Below are 25,523 nucleotides of genomic sequence, written 5' to 3'. Positions count from 1 at the left end.
GTAAAACTTCCTGTTTGAAAAACTGAAGATGCTAATAAGACTTGACCATTCTTCATTAATCAACATTATAGTCCTAGCAGCACTGGCTGATCTGTGGATGGTGGACGTAATCTAAAGTTTGTGAGAGCCTTCCTCTAATTCTCACATTCAAGTGAGCACATCACAAAAATCAAACTCGAATGAGACAGAAGGCTCTGACGTGGTACAGGAAATGCTGTTCTGTTTTCCTGAATATCTTCTGCCAGGATCTATTTACCTTTAGTAGTACCCATAAATGATCCAAAGGATGGAACCAGAATGGAAATGATTCCTTACCAGCCACTGTGGGAACTTCTTCACATTTAGGGGAAGCTAATTTTTGTACCAGCTAAGGTTGTGACTAGTACCAATACCAGCCAGTCAAGAATAAATTTGATAAAATATCTGACATATTCATATGATTTATCTATTTTCTTTTGTTTGTCGAGGCATCTCCTCTGAGGCACCTCTGATCTGAGTCTGGGCTTATGCGACCCATGAGTCACACTTCTAGGTTCTCATAAGAATTGCCCAAAAGGAACTGTTTGTATCTGAGAGGTGAACATTTGAGCAAAGCAGAGTTAAAGAAGAAGCTGAACTCTTCAGTAGGGAAAGGACCCAAGGAACAGATGAAAAGTAAAAGGCAAAGAGTCCCCACCCGCAATGTTACATATTGTATCGAAGCTCAGACCAAGATAAACTCTGTTCTTCATACTTTATACAAAGGCCAGTGAATGAGAGAGGCTGGCCCTGAGCTGGATGATGGCATATCTAAATGTGGAGTTCATTACTAAGATTAGTGTTGTTATACACACAAAAATAAATTAGAGTAATTTTTTGTGTTTTCTTATCCTTATTATTATTCAAAATTAGCAAATATTCCTATGGAACACATATTCTGTAAAGGGCCATCAAGTGTAAAGCAAGGTTCAGCAGAATAGAAGATCAATACTGTATATAAAAATAAGAGAAAATAAAGAGAAGAAAATGACTCATAACAATGAAATGTATACCAAACAAAAACTGCAATACATTCAGTGTCTCATTACACTCATGTTAAACCCATGAGCACTCAATTCCATAACAGAACTAACCAGACCATTCCAGTTTTCAGTAAGAAGAAAAAATGACTACAGTAAACACCCCTCATTCGCATTCTCGCGATTCACAGACTCGCGTATTTGCGGATTTCTCTGTGGAACGTATGTACCCATTATTCGCGGAAAATTCACCCATTCGCGGTATTTTTTCACTGAGAAATATTCACTAATTACTGTATTTTCATATCATTTTCATGACTAAATGCACTTTTTGTGATAAAACTATTAAAATACTCAGGTATAAGCATTTTTAAAGGGTTTTTCTTATGTTTAAACTATCAAAATAGGCAGTTCCAAGTGTTTTTAGAAGAGTTTTAAGTATTCTTAATTTTAGCTAATGGCGGGTGGGGGGGGAGGGTGCGGTGCACATCCCCCGCAAATACAGGGGGGTTTACTGCAATGTAAACAGCTGTTAAAAGTTTTTTTACAGACACTTTCATTTATTATACAATTACTAAACTTATAATGAACCAAGACTGTCATTTAACTTACCCATTCCCCAATCAATGCCATCACTTGACAGACTACTATCTTGCTGATCGACATCACCCTCTTGAAGCCTTCGATCCCTGTCTTCTTCCTCAATCTCTCCTGTTTCTAAAGCATTCAGCTTCTTTGCACGTTCTGCTGCTTCCGCTTTCAATTCTGTAACCGTCTTCTCAGATTCAGGTTCCTGGTCTTCAACAGGCCCCTGGAGGAAACAATTATGAGTACATACACACAACAATGCAATATGGGACATTGAAATGTCAATACTGTAGAAGAATTAAGGAGCACAAACTCACATTGAATCTGTACACTGAATGGCAATATTCAATGACTACAAGTCAATTACTCTGGTCTAGCAATTGCGTATCAACTGTGTTACTTTCATGTTTCCAAGTTCACCAGTCTCTTGTCTGGCAGACAGAAGAAAGCAGTCTCTCCATGCGTACAACACCTAGACTAGGCATGCCTCAATCACTCACCTCAATTTGCATGAAATTGCAGTCCTGTTAACAGCTCTGCTCACTGTTTGCCAAGTATCTGCTTTGTAAAGGGTCATGATACCATTGTTTATTGCTTACTCACTTAAAATTTTTCCTCACCATTCATCATCTATCGGTTATTTTGGAAAGCCAGCTTTTTAAGGTGCAGCTAATTGAATTTAACCTTTTGATCACCCTAAAAATTTAGCTCTTGGCAGTGTCTGTGGATTGTGTACTTTCTTGGCTTTTCAACAAACCTTGTAAAACTACAAGCATGAGTACTTTTAGAGAATTACAAGTCTCATGAATGTATCTCTTTGCCTTCCCTCCAAGAACATCTGACTGATGCATGTCTATTTCTACCTGTAACTAACAGCCCCTCCCAACCAATTGCAAATAATTTAATAATGCAAGACCTGATACACGCTATGCTAGGCCCAAACATTTTTATTATATCTACATACATTACATCCCCAGTAACTGACCCTAACACCGTAGGCTGATTTTCAGTCACTCCTCTGTGAATTCATGCCATCAAATTTTTGTTTTACTATGCAACACGCAGATCCCATGAGGCCCATAACTCACTCTCTTGTTTTATGATATTTTGTTTCGCAACATTGGCAAAGCCTATGTGATAAAAAAAAGTATAAGGAAAAGACTGCTCCATTATGGCCACAAAAATGAATGCTCAAAATCTCTCTGGAGACAATACATTGAAAAAAAATATTGGAAATGATACTCTATATAGTAAAACACCTTCCCCATCACAGACAGAATATGACCCTATGGTTTTCTACCCAAAGAGAATTAGAAACACCTGTTTTCACAGGGTGTTAAACTCTGCAGCTCCTTATTTACAAATATGAGTTATGGAAGAGAATTTGCAACACCAGTTTGCTCCTTATTTACAAAAATAAGTAAGGGAAGTCAAGTTATTTGCTAAAACATTAACCACTTTGTCCTCCAAAAGCCTATGTTAGAACAAATCAAATAACCAATTGTTATTCACACTAATTAAATATGGAAAACACACCAAAACGAAATATCCCTTCACTCACCTGTAAAATAAGCATGCGAGAACTCCCCCCAAATTTGACAATGTGGCCAACGTGAAGTCGGTAGTACGTGTGTGGCTTCATCTGGTGCTTGTTGTGGAAAGAACCGTGGGTGCTTCCCAAGTCATAAGCATAAAAGCCTTCCTCATCTCCATCTGGTGATGGTTCTCCACGGTACTGGATCACACAGTGAAACCTAAAGGAATACAGACATTGACACCTCTTCCCTTTTCAAAACCTGTACAGTAGATGTTGTAATTACTTACATGCTTTTACTTTTCTAAAGTTGATAATTACTTACAATTCTTTTGGATCACCATCAATGACTCCAATACTGAGTGGCACAAAGAACCTGTGAAATTCTGCCACTCATACCTTTCTTGCACTTTTTCTTAAACAAGTCTCCACTCAAATCCTCTTTCTAGCAGTTATCATCCAAAATAGGTCAGTGTCTTCTAACTTTTCTAGTCCCCACAGGAGCCAAACTGGCATGATCCAATTATTTTCTAAATGCTGAGGATTAATTTTCTAAAGTTTTTATCTTAGAATTTTTCAACTGCTGAAGACAATGGAACTGGTAGTCTAATGGCTTAGGGGGAGGGGGGCGTGACTGCGGGGTCTTATCTCCAAAGCAAGCAAAAAGACCTGTCTTAGAAGGTTACAAGAGTCGGGGGAAAGTGGAAGCAAGAGGAGAGTCCTAAAGTCTGGCAAAAGAGAGAAAGTAAGTCTTTCAATAGAATGATTTCAGTAAATAAGAATGGATCAAAGCGGCCTGACTTGTCTTCTTTTTCTGTATGTCTCTCTAGCCCCAAAAAGTGTGATCCTTTGCAACTATTCAGCATATGTAGAGGAATATGGTCTGTTCATTTGAAGTTTACAGTAAACATCTACAGATAATGTCACTGAACTAATCATAATTGGTGAAATAGAGACTTGTGGCTTAAATAATTATGCATCTATATTCTTAAATTGCTTTTTTTACTCAGAGTATGCAATCATTCATTTTGCTGTTTCTTTGCTTAGCCAAATTATACAAAATAGTGATGCAGAGATAACATGTTTGGATAGTACCATGATAATACATTTGAAAATATACAAAGAAATCTTATATTTACTTTCCACTAATATAATGCATCAGCCAATCAAAAGCAATATACCGTAGAGGCCTCAGTGATTTCAACTGCAGATATCCACCAGTAGCCCCTAACTAAAAAAAAACTGGCTCTTGACTCATGTTACCAAATCCAGTGTGTTAAGATTTATACCATATGTTGGCATAACACTCATGGCTATTAACATCAAAGGAATATTAAAACAAACTTAAAAAAAATACAAGTAATCACTAAAAATTACTTCTCATAGAAAATAGCTTGCATTTGTGACGTAACAAAACCAGGAGAGTAAAAAATAAAAAAAACAGTGGAGTGTCCAATTACAGAATGACCACTTTCTCTTCCTTCTGAAAAACTGACAACAAAAACAGTTGAGCAAAGTTCATATTAACAAAGTAATTAATAGATCACACATTTAATGAAATGTATTCAATGTGGACACAGTTTTCAAGTCATGGCTTTACTAGGAACTCATTTATTTCACATAAAATGTCATTCTAGTTACATAGTCTCGAGCATATGACCTCTGGTCCTAAGAGCAATCCTACAGGCAGCCTGCAATGTATCCAGTTTACTCAGCAATTGGAATTATCAGTGTTTACAATGGTTGGAATGTTATCTCCATATTAATCAATTCATTTTATTTTACATTAAAGTAAACTTTTCCAATAAAACTGATTTATCCACATTTCTACATGTAGTCACGTAAAGACATACAATTTAGGTACTTTGTTAGGTCAGTCCTATCTGAGTATAGAATCTTGAATCAATGGTCTGAATAAAGTTCTTCACCAATACCATAAAAAATAACATAGATTTTGTTTCACTACTAAACATTCACCATTAACAGTGAGCTACTATGATGGCCAACCACAAGTGAGTCAGCTGTATCTAGCAGCTAAATAATCTTCACACAATCTAAAACTTGTGATACCACTTGCAATGTACCTTGCATTGCATACTGCAGATGGTATTGAATATTCTTTACAGCTGTTTCTTTCAGCCCCTGCTCCATTGCTTCCTGCCCTTTGCTTTTCATTCATACTTTTGGTCTCATCCTACTTGGCTGTCAAACTTCTCTAACTCTACTGATTTCAGAAAAAATCCTCTTGAGTGAGGCATATGACACTGGAAATGTGTCCTTGTGGTTTCATTAAATAGCTTAATAATAATAATAATAATAATAATAATAATAATAATAATAATAATAATAATAATAATAATAATAATAATAATAATAATAATAATAATAATAATAATTAGTGGTGAAAAATTACAAGATATGCAGGAAATTTGGGTCTAGGTTACTGATGGTTTCACCATTCTGACTGGTGATGGCTTCATTAACCTTCCAGTTGATGGTTCTATCAATTTGCCTGCAGATGATTTCATGGACCTGACAGGTAACAATGTCATCGCTATGGCAGGCAACTGACTGCCTTGATTTAACAATGAATGAACTGGTGTCAAAACAACTTCAAAAAATGTTTGTAGCATCTCTCTCTCTCTCTCTCCCTCTCTCTCTCTCTCACACACACACACACACACACACACACACACCTACTTTCACAAAATAACACTTCATAAAAGCTGTACAGTAAAAGGTCAGCAAATATATAATTCATAAGTTATCAAACAAAATCATAAAAGATCTGACAACAATATACAGCTACTGAAGTCTGCCACTATTAATAAATTATATTTTGTTAAAAAGTCCAGCTCCTATAAACTTTAAACTGCCACTAATGATTAAAATTTATTTCCTTTCCAGGCATTTTGGGGAAGACATAATTGCCATCACCATCACTATATTCGGAAAGGAAATATCTTCTCAGGTGATCAAGACAGGGAAACTCAATCAGAGTGTCATACCAGACCGAACAGTAATCACAGGGTGGCGGGGTTGCCTGTCCATCAGAAATCCAAGGGTTAAATGTGTGTCAAATCCTCAATGGCACAGGACAGCTTCCCAACTATTTGACATTATTGTAAAGTCATGGGAAAGGTGACTTGGTACTTTCCAACATTTTCTGGGTACTACTAACCAGACTTCACCATTTGATTGGCCACACTTCCTTTACTTCCATTTGGATTGCTGAGAAAAAGTCTCTATAAGGGTATTTGATGCAATACTCTACTCTTTCATTGCCTATTAGACCTATGTGAGCTGGTATCCATTAAAAGTTAATGCCTATACCATAATAATTAACTATATACATATAAATATTTATTCTAAAACCTTTAAGACAAAAGGGTAATTGATACTAAACTGAAATCACTAAAAATAACAGATTTTCTAATCACAAGTTACAGTTTCTTTTCAATATATTAAACTGTGTAGTACTTCTGCTTTAAAACTTAATGACAAGCCACAGAAAGAGCCACTGCCCTCAGCATCAGATTTAGAACCCCTGGTGTATACTGGAACAACACCCTTGTGCACTAAAGCACATTCTAAATAAGAAAGTCACATTGCTTCACCTGACATCTCCAACTTCCCTGCGTTTAGACATTAACAACACTGTATTTAATTTCTGCTAACCATCATGGAGGAACTGGGGAATATGTGAATGGCAATTCATTAGTTTATTAGGTTTGATTCATTCAGAATCTCCTTTTCTCTGAATGAAAAGTCCATTGGCCTTTGGGATGATCTCTGCAGTAAGCAAAATAGGTTTCTGACCCCACTTCAAGCCAATTAACCCTGGAAGTGAAACTCCAGAGGAAACTTGCCAGCATCCACCAACATACTCTCAATAGAAGATCAAAAGGCTCCTGTGGGTGTTCAGATTTCCTGTATAACGAACAGTGTTTAGAGATTTTATTCTAGTGAGACTAATGCCTTATGCTGTTTGTAGTTGGCACCTAAGGAGATGAGCTGGAACTCTCATCAGGTCCCTGGACGCCATACATGTGGCCTTAATATTAACTAAAAGAGAGTTTCAAGTGAGTTACTGTATCTTGTTTCTCTAATACAAGGAACCCTTTGTCCATTCATATATAAATCTGGATGGACGCCCCTTATTTGAAAAAATTGAAGTCTTTGTTGCAAAATCTAAAAATATGCATTTCTGCCCATTTCATTATTTTATTAATGCTTAGCTGAAGTTGCAATTCTTGAGGCTGCAAATGACACAGAGATTATTCACTAATAGTATGTACATGATTACTTTTGCAATGGCACTGACAGCTAGCGCAAAAATGATAACACTTGATATACTGCCAAATGGAATGCCCTCTTCTGGACATTTCATACTCAACAGTGTTACTCCCATCTGGACTTTTACATCTTCAAAATTTTAAAAATGTTTTAATAAGATGGGGTGGCTCTCCTCTCAGGTGGCAATTCCATAAGTCCTGTAAAACACCATACCCACATGCCTTGCATAGAGGTGATTCCAAACAAACTAGTACATCTGTGGTGGAATGCTGGTTTCTGAACCTGCACTGGGCAGGAAAAAGAAAAGACTACAGTATACTCTAGGCACCACATATGGTGAACATTCACCATCTTCTCCATGATTTAACTAAGGAAAGATGTTGCAGGAGTGGGTCGGTAGCTAACCATCAGTAGCCTGTCTTTTCCTGGTTTAACCCTTACTGGACGGTCATGATCATGTGAGGCGTAATAATAGCTCTAGAATGCGGAGCAGATCGCCTCTGGTGAGAATATTTCGCGCCGTACTGTTGAACGAATTTTACAGCAAAAATTTCCAAATCACTTCAATGGGCCATAAATGACTTATGGCAACTCTTACAGCAACACTAGTACCTCAGTGCAGGATAGAGGGAAATCAGTGTGACTTGAGATTTAGGAGGGAAAGTAATGCACCTCCCCATTCCAGGACATCTTTTTATATATTTGCTCATAAATATACCCAGGGATTGCTGCTGGTTTTAGTTCTGATCTTTTACGATAGTATGTCGGCTATAATTGTGATTTTGCAAACTAAAGTACAAAGAAATATTAAAAAAATATGTATACCTCGCTAAATGGTACTGTATCTCCCCATCTCAGTATATCTTGTAAATATTTTACCATAAATAACTTCAGAATTTGTTACTGATTTTAGTTCTTATCCGTTATGATATTGTGTGAGCTGTAATTATAATTTTACAAAAATAAAACAATTTGTTAGGAAAAAAATGTATAACTTGGTAAAATTAGCATATTTTTACGAGCGTCTTGGAAAAGAGGCCCTCCACAGGGTTGGAAATATCCACTTTCAACTTCCCATGGAAGATACAGAAAATGTTTTAAAAATTTTTTCTTATACTATGTGCATTTGCACACCTACCTCTTTCCATTGATGTGTCTTTTTTTAAATTGGTCAACCTTAAAGTCTGCCCAGTCTAGGGGCGTGCTTAATATATATTTTAGCCCGGCCTGTAAGGGTTAACACAATGTAGTATTTGTAATGTTTCCCAGGTGTGCAGGGAGGTAGATTCAATACATATTTTATTTATGATGCTTAAAACTTAACATTTTTGCATTTCCGCAGCATGTTTAATCATTAAATATGGGATTGCATCTAGTCCAGGAGCAGTCTTTAGCATGGAACAAAGATACACTGTAAGATTCTTGTTTTTATGGAGTGAAATCAATCATTTTCCATTTTTTCTATGGTGATACCTGCATCAGCAAACTGACTGGCATGCGTATAAGCCACAGGTGGTTTACTGGGCACAAATCTACCTACTATTTTTATGACCTTTATCCAGACAAAAGTAGAGGAGTTATTGTACTTGTAGTTAAAAGAAATATAAACCAACATCCCTTACAAGATTTCTTGAGTTTCAGCATGAATTATGTTCTGGCCTTGTGATATTACATCGAATACTGATCCCACCTATGTCTCCTTTATACTGTACCATACTTTAGCAGTTCTCAAAGTTCTAAGGATCATGAAGAATTCATGTCTACCAAGGGACAGGTCAGCTAGTAAACATTCCTTTAGTTCCAGGAACAGACTGGAGACCAGCTGTAAAAAGGATTGGTGTTAAGCAGTTCTATGGCAGTCTACAGCATGGAACTCACCAACAGTAATATCCGTTACAATTTTTTCTGAATATAAAACTCACTTAGCTTTTTTATTTAATCCACTTTGGTAGCCTTTGGACTGGTGGACTGAGAAATAGTGATGATGACTGGGAAGTATACCTATTGTCCATCAACTCCCAGCTAAAATCAATGACTGAGAGATCATTGGCTAATAATGTATTATTTTGAATTGTATTTCATATTCCTATGTTCAGTGTTTCAGCAATGGAGAAAGGGTGATTTCCTCATTAATTAATGCCAACATCTCCCCAATGGGCGCTATAAGAATCCACATAACTCAAAAAGAGGAACAGAGATGGAAGCTCATTCATTTAAGATTTGAAGTCTTCCACAGGAAAAGGATCACCAGGACATAAATAAACAAGATCAGATTATGTAACCCTTCTTAAGAAAAATCTGGACTGCTATTGCCTGTAACTGAGGCTGTAAATGTAGATGAGTAAGCTGGGTGTCATGGAGAACATAGCGATGTTTCACTATGATTTCCAACAACTGGAAGACAAGCCCAAGGAATGCTGGAATTGCTCATCAGTGTCTCCTGCAGTGCTATACAAAGATGGGTTCTGCCAAGTTATGCTTCCATCAATTTGATAAGTGCTCTGACAGGCAATTCTTCCACTGGTATGATAAGTGATAATTCCATCAAGCCTACAGGTGATGGTTCCATCAATCTCCCTGGCAATGCCTTTTCCCATTCTGACAGGTGACAGTTTCATCCACTTGGCAAGCAATATTTTTTCAAGGGATTATTTCATCAATATGACAAGTGGCAGTTCCATCAGTCTGTCAGTTGGTAGCTCCACCAGTCTCACAGGCCATAGCTTTATCAATCTGATAGGTGATACAGTACTTTCATCATTCAGACAGGTGATGCTTTCATCAACCTGACTGATAATAGCTTCATCAATATGTAGGTGATAATTTCATCAACCTGGCATATAAGGATTTGCTTCAAGAGTTGGTTTTTTAATTTGATACATTAAACTGGAATCTGCGTGACTGACAACACACTTTCAGCCAAGCATAACAGCCAAACACACGATTAACCTAGCAGAGATATTAATGGACCAGGGAAGGAAATTTCAAATATATTACTTTGTAAATGGCTTTTTCTATTACAGTACACAGTATATGTAAAATGACATAATGCATTCAGAAACTAATTTATTTTAGAAGGTCAAAACTGATGTCATCCCAGCTTGAAAAGCCTAATACTCTAACAATAAATATTTTCATTTCCTTGTGTATTACTTATGTTGGTACCTACGGGTATAAAGTATGCATACTCTCTCTCTCACTAAATAGTGCTGAACTACAGCATTACAAGGTGGCAAATGTTGCAGTGTTCTGCAAAGAAGATTCATCCACAATTCATAAAGTAAACTACAACTGTGGCAAGGAAGGACGGCTGCTGTTCCAGTCTGGTATCATTTCTGTACTGACATTCCCAAACTAACAAGATTCTCATGGAACATACAAAATAACTTACTGTTATACATTAAGTTCACAGCGTGGCAGACTGTATCTATTGTCAGAATTAATAACTGTGCATTGGGTATTAGACTAAAATAATCCGTAAGGTTTATTTGATTGTGGGTATTAGAGTACAGTAATCCATAAGGTCTATCTACAAACTTAAATGGCTGTTTGCAAACTCCACTCTCGCACATTATGTATTTATTCAGTATCTTTTTTCCTGAGTTATTTCAGTTCTGTGAGCTGTAAAAGCAATATAGTAAAATTTTTTTCGGGAATAAATGACTGGCAGAGTTTTTCTGTGCATTACCACCCCAACCTGACAACCCCAACTTATCAGATTTCATCATTTATCGAGAGCATCGTCGAATCCAGGAACAAAAAAATTATACTTTGTACTTCAGTGCACAGTATTTAATTTTCCAAATATGTGTGGTTATTTTTCTTGTGTGGTAAAAATTCTAACTACAATATTCAATTAAGTTAAAAAATATAATTTACCTGTCGTGCATTATTAAATTTACACTTTAAAAGTAAATACTTAAAAGTGACAGTATCGTTGTCTAATCACACTATCGCAAATCTCTGTTACATGAATTTTTTTCAAAGCAATTCTATTACACTGTGTGAGAATGTGCTCTGAAATTCTAAGGTAACAAAGTATAAAAGCAGTCCCTTACATGATTTTTTAAGTGACTGTGTCAAGCTTCTTTGTGCCCATGTGTGAGCAAACAATCTGAAATTCTATAATTTGTTGTTACTATAATGGCAGTTGCCCCAGCCTACCACCTCCACACCACATGAGGCCCCAGCCTACCACCTCCACACCACATGAGTTTGAAACAATTATATAACAATGAAATTCAGCCATTCTGACTCAGATTAAAACATCCCTGGTCACCTCAATTCCACTGGGGCATCATTGCTGTCTATACATATGTACTGCATATAAGAATGCATAAAGAAACTCTACACATGCACATTCTCTCTCTCTCTCTCTCTCTCTCTCTCTCTCTCTCTCTCTCTCTCTCTCTCTCTCTCTCTCTCTCTCTCTCTCTCTCTCTCTCTCTCTCTCTCTCTCTGTACTGTACATGGGTTCTTACTTAAGGAACTCTGTAACCAGTGCCCTCATAAGGGGGGTTTTCTCAAAGCACTATGTATGTAGACAAACTCAAAGCACTCTGTAAGCAGCACCCCTGCACAATTTTTACCCAAGGCACTCCGTAAGCAGTGCCCTTGTATGGGAGTTTCAACTAAAAATACTGTAAGCAGTGCCCTTGTACAGGAGTTTTTATGGTTTTTACTCAAAGCACTCTGCAAGCAGTGCCCTCACAAAGGGATTTTTACTCAAAGCATCCTGTAAGCAGTGCCCTCCTTTGGGGGTTTGTGCTCATGGCCCACTGCAAGCAGTGCCCTTGTGCAGGGGTTTTTGCTGGATTTCAGGATAGTTCGAATGCAGTGATGAAAAATGAACAGGTGAACTTATGTAAATCCTTGAATTACCAAAACATGTATGAGAAAAAATTGTTATTTTTCCAATAAGTTCAAATATCAAACCTATCATGACCAAAAAAAGCAATAGCACATAATGTACCCACAGGAAGAACTGCCAAACAACAAGATCTATAAATACCTGGAGAGGGAAGGATGTTCCATGACAATATCACACTGGGAAAGACGACCAATCACAATGAAGGGTTTGTCAAGAGGAATGGTCCCTACTATCACTCCATTCTTGAGGATTTCAAAAGAATAGTCATTTTTTGGCAGCCCACTCCAAGCAGGTTCCTGAAAAGAATATGAATTAGAGAATAGGATATAATGGAATGAAGAATAGTATACCCTGAGAACTTGTGAAGAATAAATTCCTTTCAAGGTATGCTCTTTAATATATACTGTATTGAAAAGTATACTGTATATTACCTGAGAAATTTTTATATTATAAACATGCTACAAAAGACCACCAGATGTATTACATGCTTTTCTATTAAATATTATACTGTAGTACCATTATATCAATTCACTTGTTTTGGCAGACCAAGACATTGATGAAATGATTCTGACATTTCCATTTTCTTTCCAAAATAAAGGAAGTATTTTAAATCATGACTCTTAAACAGCCAATTCGTGCATTCCAGACACTTCCTCTTAAAAGGGGAGGAACAGTGGAATGGTAGAATTCGTATAAAGGAACTTAAGCAACGGGTTGTAGAGGGTTCAGGAAAGCAAACTGGCCCACTGATTTTACTGTCTGAATCTGCTGCAAGGAAAGGACTAGGAGGAGGACACTTCTTGTAAAACCTACAGGCTTCTATTTAAAAAACAGGTTTTGACATAGGAAAATCCTATTTTTGGTGGTTGCTGTTGAGTCCTCAAGGAGTTACCCTTCCATGATCTATCAGAGCTCCATGGTGACCAAACTAACATCAAAGAATGCTCTTTTTGTTGGTCTCGTGGCCGGGTATTGCGTCATAGTGATAAACGCTGTAACACGTGATGGGGTATGTAATGGACTCAAAGATAAGAGGGCACTATCCATTATCTTCAGCAAAGTTGTACCCAGCTTGTTTCCACTCTCAAGCGCAACCTTAGTAATACCTGTAGTGTGCCTGTTACAAAGAATGGCATATCTGCAGACTGCAGTAACTAAAGGCCAATTTCTATTCTCCCAGTGCTCTTCAAAGTTACTGAAAAGCTTATTTTCAAGCCATTATATAACTATGTATGTGGAATCTAAAGGACTGTTAGCTGATAGTCAATATGCATAAAGGAAGCAGTCAGGTACTGTACCTGCGATGCTCTTTTAGACTTGACATGCCATTTGCAAGAGAACCTTGATAAGGGGTATGAATGTAAAGTAATTCAAATACATTTTAGTGCTGCTTTCCATTTAGTATATCACAAGGGACTTATTTATGAACTTCAGAGTCCTGGTATGGGTGGATATTTTAGGACTACAGCACTTCAAGATTTCCTTACAGGTAGGCAGCAGCGAGTTGCTGATGGGACCTTTACCTATAGTGTTGGGAGTTCCACAGGGTAGTGTTCTTGGTCCACTGTTATTTTTAGTGTATACAAGTGATATGGTTGTTGGCCTGGAAAACAGGTTTGTTCAGTTTGCCGATGATGCAACACTTGTGGGTGCAGTAAAGTCTCTACTTATGAGAAATGAAGCTGCCCTCAGTCTCAATCTGGACATGGACCAGATCAGTGAATGGTGTAGTCAGTGGGGTATGAGGCTGAACTCCAGTAAAACGAAAACACTACTGATGAGCATACCTCATACAGATTTTCCACCCCATCCTCCCATTCAGGTGGATGGGACCTGGCTGTATAAGTCTGATGCTTTAACTATTCTAGGTGTAACTTTTGACTCACACCTTACCTTTGAGAAACATCTAATAAAAGTTTCAGCAAATGCCGCATGAAAGTTAGGTACTGTATGAAAGGTCCCATAAATTTGCAAGTGATAAAATCATTGCAACCTGTTTTAGGTCATTTTCTCTTCCTTTACTAGAATACTGTTCTCCGGTGTGGATGTTTGCTTCTGCTAGAGATTTAATATAGAGTGGTTCGTGGTGGTAAGTTTCTGTTTCCTAACAGTATTAGTTAAGACTTGGACCATCGACAGATGGTCTCTTGTTTGTCACTTTTTCATAAGTTGTATTTTAACAGATCTTTCACATTTACAATTGATCCCTGATCCCCTTTCCCTGCCAAGAGCAACCAGATTCACTGAACAGCAGCAACAACATGCAGTAAATGTGCCTTACTGTCGAACTGCTAAGTTCCAGAGGTCCTTTACTCCTCACACCGTTGGATTCTGGAACAGCCTCCCAGAGGATGTTGTGCAATTGGAACTTCAGAAGTTCAAGCAAAGATGCAATACATTACTACCCTAATAGTGTACAATTCAATTAGTATTTTAATATTTTACTTATATTTTTATTTATTTATTCATTTGTTAATTTACCTTTTTTTGATAGGGTAGCCATTGTTTGTCCTCAAAGGAGTTACTCTCTCAGTCCCTAGAGGGGCTCCATAAGATAGACAAACCAGTTTCAAAGAATTCTCTTCTAGTTGGTCTTAGCCAGTATAGTGCACAATGACACTGATAAAGTATAGGAGACTCAAGAAAAAAGGGCTCTTTCTCTTGCTTACAGCGACTGCCTAGGTTTTTCCTCGTCTTAACCTGTAGACGTGGCAACTGCGCATCATACATCCTCCACTATCATGGAAGCAATGCACTCTGGGTCAGAACGACTTTTGGTCTATATAGCATGAGGACGCACCTAGAATTGGTGCATGTGTAAGTGCTCCTAGATAGTGCAGTATTTGGTTGCCATGGAAGAATTAAACTGAAGCAAGTTAAGTACGTAGGATTAAGGCCAGTGAAAATTTTTAGTTTTAAAATTTTTTTAACGGTACAATGTATTTTGCTGAATTTTGGAGCTGGTGACTCCCACATGGCAAGAATTAAGTTTGTTTTGTTTATGGTACTGTCTTTGCTAGCTGACAAACAATATTTAGTTTTATATTAAAGTAATACTTTTAAACAGTGTTGTTCTTAAAGATCTTTCGTATGTGACCCTCTACCTTAGTAGTTAGGGATCCTAATAGGGTCCATCTGGGCTACTTAGTAGATAGACTATGCTACTTCCTTTTTGATTAGTAATAGCCTAACCATTCATAGAGCTATATAAAGTCGTAACCAACTTGTGATTGTGTTCAACTTCCAAACTTTGGTGTTAAGTAAAGAAAATTGGTCAATTATAGTACTTAATTACCAAACTGAATAGTCTTTTGTGGTAATGTTCCCTATTTAGCATTAATATCAGGGAACTCATATCAGATTATATGATGTTTTCCTTCACAGACCTACTTTTAGCAGGTATTGGTCAGCCGCTGGCAGCGTCAGTAAGTAAACATTTGTGATGTCTGTTTTCCTACGGGATTATTAAACTTTTACATTGTCATATAGCAGGCACTGAAACTGTACTTAATTTATAAGCACCTAGCTTATTTTACAAAAAATTTTTCCCTTGGCAAAATATTTTCACTGAAGTACTTCCTTATGTAGCCTATAGCTTTACTCACGGCCTGCGAGTAGTCTAGGCCCGGTAAACAAATCATTAATTTGCAAATTAGATTTGCAGCATACAGTTAGCTTTGGCCTCAAGGTGGCGTAACATTCCAGAATTAAAATTAAATAGTAATTATATATTTAATACATGACTACTGTCTTGGACGAAAGAACCCATTACGATGGCTAACAGCATACAGCAGTATAACTACATACTTGTTAGTTGTGCTGCCTAAGATATTACAAATAATTAGCACATCTAATAATTGTGAGTAAAACAGAATTATGATAGTATCCATGAATATGATAATATACTAACTACTAACTAATGGATAATCATTATCATAACATTTTAATATAACTACACTTGTGACCAAGCTAGCCTGTAGTATTTTAAGTGTATTGTTCATACAGTGATGATACTGTAGATGGTTAATACAACGTTGCTTCTAATAAATACTTGTTCCTTAAATCAATACTGGGCCACTATTATGCAAGACCCACTGATTATGTGTGCCTCAGGAAATTGCTCGGTCTGCTTTTCGCCAGTGTGTATGACCCATACCACCTGCCATGAACACAGCCCTTGTAAGAATAAAGGGGAATATGGTTGGTCACCAGACATGTGTGAGATCTGAAACACGCTCCTGGCAACAAGTGTTAAGAGTGAAAGAGCTCGCTTTAAGCTGTCTCACTGGGTCCTAGATTTCAGTAAGGGTACGGAGGAGGAGACTACATCTCTCCGGCAAAACTTTGGCAGAGTATATTTCCCTCCATTTCTGAGCAGAACCCATGTTTGGGTCAAAACCCAAAAACACTGGTTCCTAGTACCCCCCAGGTCAACCCCTCTGATGGAGAAGAGGAGTCTTAACTTGGGGGAATTGTCCCTTTTACTGGACCTCAAGTGGATATTGCAGCTGATCTGCCCTGCTGAACCCGGAAGGACCAGGGACACAGCCTTCAGCTGTACATGAGAAAGATACCTTAAAAGGAAATCAGTCCCCCATGCAGGTATCATATACTGAAGGGGATCCTAATAGGATCCATTGAACTCTGTCTGAAGTGTCCCTATCTTCTGAGGGGTATACAGGCAGTCCCCAGTTATCAGCGGGCTAGGTTATTGGCGATCTGGTTTTATGGGGCTTGTCTAGCGACGAAAATCAGCAATTTTTGGCACAAAAAATCACTGATTTCCACTCATCGGCGCCGATGATTGGGTATTGGCGCCAATACATATCTAACAGAGGCACCAATAACCAAAAATCAGCAAAAAAGCACCGAAAATCTACGATTTTCAGTTATCTGCAATTTTCAGTTATCGTCACGCCGTCAGAAAGGAACCCCCGCCGATAACCGGGTACTGCCTGTAGTGAGTCATCCAGGGCTTCTGTTCTTTGGTTGCTAAGCAGTCACAGTACTGCTGCCTGGGCACAATCAGCTTGTGCAAACTCCCCTAATAGGGATACGAGGGTAATGAAACGTTGCATTTGCTGACTTACGCGAGGAAATCATGAACAGTATCAAAGATGCCCTTGCTACTGGGCGTCAATATATCAGACGTTATCCATGATTCCAAAAAGAAATTCAGGTCAGTCCTGGACACTAAATTAAATACAAGATGCAAGAAATTCTCAGCCTTCAAACAACAGAATAAATTGGCTGCACAGCCTGACAGGCAGAGTCTGGGTTTAGGGCTCCAACTGGTAGCAACAATAAGGCCAGTTCGGGCAATGAAACTTCAAATCAAAGGATAGTAGGGGCTCCAGTAACCAATGCTGAAGATGCTGATAACCCTTGGCATGACGTCTTGATGTGTATCTTCTCTTTTGATGGTAAATACCTTATTAATGAAAGGGAAACCATGACTGAAGTTCAACACGTAAAATTTCGGGACAGGGAAGCGTTTCCTAATGCTGAACGGCGGTTAGACATTGCCCCAAGAATCTTTACATAATTAACAACAGTAGTTGTCTGGGAACTCTGAAAAAAAGGAATTCAACTGGCAGTCTACCTAGATGATTGGCTAATCTGGGGGCCCACCAGAGAAGAGTGCTTATGAAGCCTAAGTGGTAGTTGACAGGCTCCAAGCAAACAGCTTTTCTAATATATTGTAAATCCCGCCTTACACCCAGCAGACACTTCCAGTGGCTGGGACTTGTTGGAATTTCTTCATGACCAGTTGTCTTTCCCCCACCAATATTCAAAACAGAATAGGGAAGGGACTGAAAAGGTTCCTTGCGCACCCCAGCATTTCCAGATGTCAATTGGAGTGTATAATGGGCATGTACAGTTCGCATCTGTGGTAGACCCAATTCTCAGATTGCAACAAAAAAAAATGTAAACAAATTCTGATTACAGTATCACATGCAAAAAAAAGATTCACAATCAACTTCATCAAAAGAGTCAAAAAGTTGGGGAATTACTCTGGCAGTAGACTTGGAAGGGGTTTCTGGCAAAACAGTTCACCCCGACTCCTACATCTGTAGAAGTGGTAATACACACGGATGCCTCCTTGACAGGTTGGGGAGATTTCTGTTGAAATACTTATAAATTTTCTTATATATCTTTTTGAAAACAAGTGCCTTGCTGTTATAACAATCATGACATACATGGTAGCATTGTTGGAACCCTTACTTTATAGATTTGGGACTGATTCTAACATAGAAATTGTTACTTCCCTTCTCTGGTCTTTTGCATTCCAATGACCTGCTTCTGCAAGGCTTCCCACCCCCAGGTCCCTGAATAAGGTGCTTATGCTTCTGTCAGCCCCTCAATTACTTGGGCCCAATACAACTACAACATATATGTTGCAAAAGGTAATCTTCTTGACTGCTTTTGCATCAGGAGCTTGTATTAGTGAACTGGGCTCTCTTGGACAGAGACAAGGCTACATCACTCATACAGCCAACCGTCACTTATTACAGTCTCTTGGCCCATCATTCCTGGCCAAGAATGAGAAACCTTTAAAGAGAAAATCTCCTGTTCTAATAAGGTAACCCAATTTGTCAAATAAAACTTGCACCGGTTCAAGCACTAAAGGTTTACCTAGAGGTCACAGCAAACATCCCAGAGGGTCTGATTTTTCTACACCCTAGCAGAACACACCACTCCATCTACATGGGCTGAGAATAGTTGTAGAGCCCCTTATTAAAAAGGCAGATCCCACTGCTTTCCTAAGTCGTATGACATTCGAAAGGTAAGTACATCGTTAGTTTTCTTCGGAAACGTTTCTTTCGAAGAAGTCTTCGAATGTACAGGGTGGTCATCAGGAAGAGTATTCCGAAAACATTATTGCCACAAGCTCAAGCAAATTCGACTACACTGTGTATCAGTAGGTGGTATAGTAAGTCCTGACCCCATAGACGCTATGGCGGAAAACCAGGGGTCTTCTTGATGAGGTGGGTATTCTCAGATATCGCTGGGAAAGGTGCAACAATACCAAACCCAGCATATTTAGGTAAGTCACTTTAGAACTACATCTTAATAATTGTAAGTTCAGGTTTAGTTTCATGTTCTTTGTTGCTAAACCCTATGTATATCTGGAACAAAGAATGTGGTTTATGACTTGTGGCTTAACCTTGGACCAAAAATTTTATTTGGGTTGTTGGGGCTGAATTTTAAGAGCTTAGCCATTTTGTCACCTGTCAATTTCTTTGGTAAGCTCCTTTGAGGACAATCAGTGGATACTCTATCAAAAAACAGGTTTTGATGTAGGAAAAATCTATTTTTAGTACCTGCTGTGAGTCCTCAAACCCACCTACTTTCCCTGACAGAAAAGGCATGGGATTTGGGTGAATAATTTTCCTGCATAAACCTGAAAAGAATAATGAGCAGTCAGTCTGACCCAGAGTGCGTTGTAGCCATGATAGTGGTTGCCACGTCTGCAGGTTAAGACAAGGAACAACCTAGGCAGTTGCTGTAGACAAGAGAAAGAGGCCCTCTTGTCCACATGCATTGTACTGGCCAAAACCAACTACAAGAGAATTCTTTGAAATTGGTTGGTCTGTCTTATGGAGCCCCTCTAGGGACCATGAGAGTAACTTCTTTGAGGACTCACAGCAGCTACCAAAAACAGGGTTTTCCTACGTAAAAACCTGTTTTTCTAATAACTGATCTCTCTTCTGTATTTCCCGTTACCTTCTGTTACCTCTTTTGAATGAACACAATAATCTTTGGAAACTTGAATTTCAAGTCAATGGCCCCTGTGGGCTTGTTCCATATGAATAAGGTTAATTTTCTGAATAACAATAAAATAAGATTTGTCATAAAAGCACAATAAAAGCTAAACCTTAAAACCTTTTCCAGATTTTTAAACCTACTAAAAATATATACAGTAATAGGTTGGAGGATACTGCAATTCCTTACTTATTAAAAAACATTTTTAATTAAAAAAAATCCTTGGATAATACACAATAATTTTAACCAACCTTTATGATCAGCCTTTAATCCCCTTGTGACTGCTCACTCAGAATTTTCTTACTCTTTTCAAGAGGCAACTCTTGTTAACAAAAAGACAACTGTAAATAATTTACAGTTGCACGTAGACACACAATTCTGGCTACCTGCAAATTACAGTACTAGCTATTCCATTCATATGTCAAGAGGGAAAATACTTTCATTTCTCTCCACACATTTTCCCCTTACCTTATATGGGAGAGGCACCGACTTCTCTAGAATCAGCTGAGCAGGAGACTTGCCGCTGGTTCTTGAATTCTTGGACTCTTCCGTAGCACACGAGCTTTCAAGAGGGGTTTCGCTTTGTTGATCACTCGAGACTGGGGCCGCAACAGCACTTTTCTTAGTTGATGTAGGTGTCTTATTACTTGAAGCTGTGGTTGCAGTGGCATTCTTCTTTGTGAATATAGGTCTCTTGAATGCTATGTCCTCAGGGACTTTGAAGACGTTATCAACTTTACTTGTGGAGAGGTCACCATCCTTGCTTTCCTGCAAATCTTTAACACCCTGCTCCAAATCCTCTGGTGTTTTTGACTCTTCTACATCTGATGGGCTCTCCACAGCTTCCATTGCACCACAGAAGTGACTTACTTTTTATATCACTAGCTAACAAGGAAAACAAGTAAAATAACATGAAAAAATGAAATGAAGAAAATATATACTTACTATAAAAATTCCTACAACCTAAAACAGATTTTAAGGTTTTCTAATGTGCAAACTTCAAGTTGGCGCTATATTTGGTCTTAAAATAATATCTTTCATACCTCACGAGTTACTATATTCCTCATAAAATTATACGGTAGCTGTTTTGTAAACAATTCTCTTCCACATGCATTTTATGACATAAATTCAATACACCTAACTACTGGCTGAAAGCTAATTAATTGTGTAGTAGACAGCAGACTCTTTATACTAGGTTAGTTTTTACAACTGCAATTTTGCAAATCCTAACAAATTCTTAAATTTAGAAATTATTTAGCGTACCGTATTACAATTAACTCATCCTGATTGTCTGTATTTATCCTATCAGCTAGCGTAACATAAAAAAATGTAAACACACTCCTCAAGTAATGAAAATTTTTTGCAAAACTCAGTTCATAAAAAAAGAAAATTTGCATTATGAAAAATATGCAAGAAGAAATATTGGACCTATTTACTTGTGGTTCTTAACATAACCAGTGTCTTCAATGTCTCATTTTATCTACAAATTATAGCGTCTAGCGTGGGTAGGGTGAGGATATGTACTACGGTAACCAAGATTCATCTATGATTGGTATTCCCCAGTTCAAAGATGTGTAAGTTGTTATCTACACAATTTTTTTTTCTCCTTTCACTGACAGGGCATACCAAGACATCTCAGTCTTCATGTTTTTAAATTTCAGGTAAAAACTAACTTCAAGGAACTGTAAAGTACTACAGTCTAGGAAACATAATGGTCCCTCCTAAACACATGAAAATAAGTTATCCTGAGTTTAGGTTAGGTTTGGATATATTAGACTGGAGGGAGGGGGGGAGTTCAGGGGACTATTGTTCCCAGCCAAGATTGTGCATGGCTTCTTTGGTGAGATGCCGTTAGCTTTATATCAGCTTCTTTTATCCCTTATTCTAGGACATTAACTGTATAATCCAGCATCATTTGTTAAGTGAATGATCTATTTATAAGATTTTACATTCAAGTTATAATATGATAAAACTTCTATGCTAAATCTTATAAAAAGATATCAAAGCGATATTAACATTACTCATAATTATGCTCAATTTTTGCTTAACCCTAAGAAATCCTTGTCACCTAACTCACACTATACTGTTCCACTGTCATTTCAGGTTGATTTACTATGGTTTCCAAAGATCACTATTAAAATTCTCTTTGCTTAGTGGGTAAGATCTGTGTGTGGAAAAATCTCCATTGCCATTGGCTTAAACCAAAATGAGTTGCAAGACTTTCCAAATACAAGATTTCATCTTGGAATTTCTCTCCCTTTCTGCTTTCCATAAGAATGACAGCAATAAAATAGTAAATTATCAAGACAGTGACTCTGGTGAAACTGGGTTCATGATTATACTATAAATAACTATAATAATACTGAAAGCGTAAGACAAGACAGAATAGGAACTTCACTACCAAATATTTATGTATAGCCTAGTATCCTTATTAGGGATAAAAAATCATTCTGAGGCAATAAACAAAATTACAAAAATAATAGGATATATTATGCACTTTTCAAACTAGTATAAGTTGCACAAGCTGTCAGTACTCAAGATCATTTCATAAATATCTGATTTCTAAGTTAACTGCCAACAAAAATTTTTAACTATTTTCCTGGTAAATAACAACACTATTTACCCTGACAAATGTTACTGAACATGAGCAAGTTTTTACTTTATTCAGACAAAAACTTTGTCAAATAAAATTTCTTACGCCAATAATATTGGTTAATTTGTTTTTGTTGCTATCAAATATGTCTATATGTTCAATTCAGTGAGGCAATGACTCCTTATTCTTGTACCTATAAACTGATATATACTGATGTATGATTAAAATTACACAATATAAAAATCTGCTATACCAGCACTACAATTACCTATTAACATGGAGCACTCCCTTGGTTAAATACTGTACGGTATATGAGTGTCTAAGTTTCAGCATTTGTGCTGCACCCATATACAGGCAGTCCCCAGGTTACGACGGGCTTGACTTACAACATTCCGAGCTTAAGACGCTCTTCAAATATATTCATCAAAAATTATTTCCCGGTTTACAATGCATGTTCCAGGGTTACAACACCGATCCAACAGAAGAAATATGGCTCCAAAATGGCAGAATCGTCAAAATTTGGAGTTTTTTTTTATGAAAAACTCAATAAAAATGAAGTTTACGTCATTTTCAAGACACCGAAAGGATTAAAAGTAAGATTTTCTTAGGATTTTTGACGATTTTTTTACTTACAACGCAGCATAAGAATGGAACCCCCATCGTACAACAGAGACTGCCGGTAATTATTTGAGGTGATTTCAACAAATTAGACAATGGCATATGAGAATTTCATCTGAACCGAGGGAAAAGTCCTGTAAAGTCACCACATCGGCGCCAGCGTAGTGTTTCGGCGGCGCCATTAATTAAGTCTCCGCTGAGCATGTTTTCTTTGGTGACTTCCCATTTTCTTCAAACTCAATTAGTCACGCCTAAAACGTGCCAGGTCACGCATTTTTAACCATTTTTACTTTATGCGTATTTATACAAATGTCACACATTGTGTATCACATGTTTCTTCATTCACAGGCATCAAGACTGTATCCATATTGAAGTTCTGTATGTTTTGTATTGTAATTTGTACTCGTTCACTGCATATTATTGTTTATTGTTTCGACCTCAGGTCACAGTCAATTCCATTGTCTCTCGCAGGCCGGCGTCAGTCGGCCGCTATATAAACTGCCTGGATCTGTAATAAAGTAGCAGTAACTTTTATCTGCTCGTTTCTTTGACACCTTACAGTCCTGCTACACCAGTGGTGCTGAGGAATTCAATTTAAGCAAAAAAATTTGTATACATAGTACAACATATCACTAAAATTTGCCTATAGGTGAGGGAAGTCTATGTTTCATCCTTTTAAAGACCATTACTGAAAAATCATCCTAATTTATTATCCCACATAAGTCTTCAACTGATATTTAGGCAGTCACGCCAGTTTTTATTACAACGATGACACACAATCAGATGAGATTTAACTTGAATTTGAGACTTTTTTCTTCTTAAATGAGAAATAAAAAAAGCCAAAGGTCAGTTTTTATCTAAAGTCACCCTCACTTGGTGTACAGAGTGACGCCAGGTTTGTTTATTACTCTTCTTGTGTCCAAACTGTCAGGTCTTCCTGTCTGTACAGAATGTGCAATAGAGGGCTTAGCTGCACAGCCGTGCATTCGCTGTGGTATAAATGCACGGCCTACACAGCGCTCCTTGTATAGGCTAATAGTTTGTTCTTCCTTGTTATAATATCAAATCTTATTATACGTGCATGAGGGAGCGTCACGATACATTTAATAATTTTCCTAATGTTGTAAAGCAGCATTCTCTTGTAATGTGTGCCACAGGTCTAAGTTGCCCCCTGTACCTTATGCTATGACATAGAACTATTGTAGCCTAGACTATTCATTGCCTTGCAGTGGCTATTTTTAGTTTGTAACATTACTTTTCACTATAAAACAGGCGAAATATGGTTCTGTATGCTAATAGTTTCGGTAAAACTACACAACAGCTCCGTTCCGACCATTACCTTATAATTTGATTTTTCTATACTTTAAGTCTTGCTGATGAAGGAGGTGGTGTTGTTTATTGTCGGTCAATTATTATTAACCTCATCTCTACCCAACATGGTTGGGGACCCTTAGGGAACGTGGGGTTTTGGAAACATTGGGAGAAAGACCGACCGGACCGCCACGTTGTTATGGAATGGTTCTGCGGATGTGCAAGTCATCAGGATGCCTTATGTTAAAGAAAGGATTGGCTAAGGAAACCTATTATCAAAGGAACTATAGGCATCCTAGCCTAACCTACCCTAACCTAACCGACCGTGATAGCATTCCAGGAAGGCCAGCATACCATAAAATATCAGTTCTGAGGTTAATTGCGGGTTAATTAAGGTCTACCGGCAGAAAATAACGGTAAATTATTGATAACCAACCAAAATACTATAGGAAAAATCAATTTCCAAAGTATAGTAACAGCCTAACGATACCCAACTCAAATACCCTGCTCTCTCTCGCTGGGGCATCCGAAATTATTATTATTATACAATTAACTTAATTACTTACCATTATTAAGTAAGAAAAATGGTAGATTTTCAAAGGTATTATTATTATCATTATACTTACCTGATGTCAAAAGCGTGTCAAAGGGAAAATAAACGTTTGTCTGGGGATTCGGCTGATGGTCATGGCAGTAGTAGTTGAGAGACGACAGGTTTACAACGGCTCTTCCAGATTAGAGTTATTGTTACGAAATCGGCTTTTGTTAAAATACTCTTCTTTTGTATCCCATATATTTTAAGGATATATGGTCTTCATACTTTTGTGTAATCAATTCCGCTTCATTTGTCTACATAGTCTTCGAAAACACAGTATATTTTGCAGGCTAGTATGTTAAATTTATGAAAAAACATTTGCTTTCTCATCTTATCAGCCGCCTTTGATTATT

At 37.6% G+C, this 25,523-nt stretch overlaps 1 protein-coding gene across 1 annotated transcript in view; it reads right to left on the bottom strand.

The window, feature by feature from the left end:
* The window catches only part of LOC136856046 (kanadaptin), a 70,389-nt gene extending 45,091 nt beyond the window's left edge, over positions 1–25,298 (bottom strand). The window contains exons 1-5 of the mRNA XM_067133609.1: positions 25,202–25,298; positions 20,522–20,938; positions 12,428–12,582; positions 3,148–3,340; positions 1,611–1,809 (exon numbers count right to left, since the gene is read on the bottom strand). Of these exons, the coding sequence (XP_066989710.1) occupies positions 1,611–1,809; positions 3,148–3,340; positions 12,428–12,582; positions 20,522–20,902 (928 nt within the window). The 5' untranslated portion in view covers positions 20,903–20,938; positions 25,202–25,298. The remainder of the gene's footprint in view (positions 1–1,610; positions 1,810–3,147; positions 3,341–12,427; positions 12,583–20,521; positions 20,939–25,201) is intronic.
* Between the last annotated feature and the right edge of the window lie 225 nt (positions 25,299–25,523).

Source organism: Macrobrachium rosenbergii, chromosome 34 (assembly GCF_040412425.1).
Source record: "Macrobrachium rosenbergii isolate ZJJX-2024 chromosome 34, ASM4041242v1, whole genome shotgun sequence".
Taxonomy (NCBI): Eukaryota; Metazoa; Arthropoda; class Malacostraca; order Decapoda; family Palaemonidae; genus Macrobrachium; species Macrobrachium rosenbergii.
Note: the sequence above shows the minus strand (reverse complement) of the source record. Positions and strands in the feature narration are given on the sequence as shown.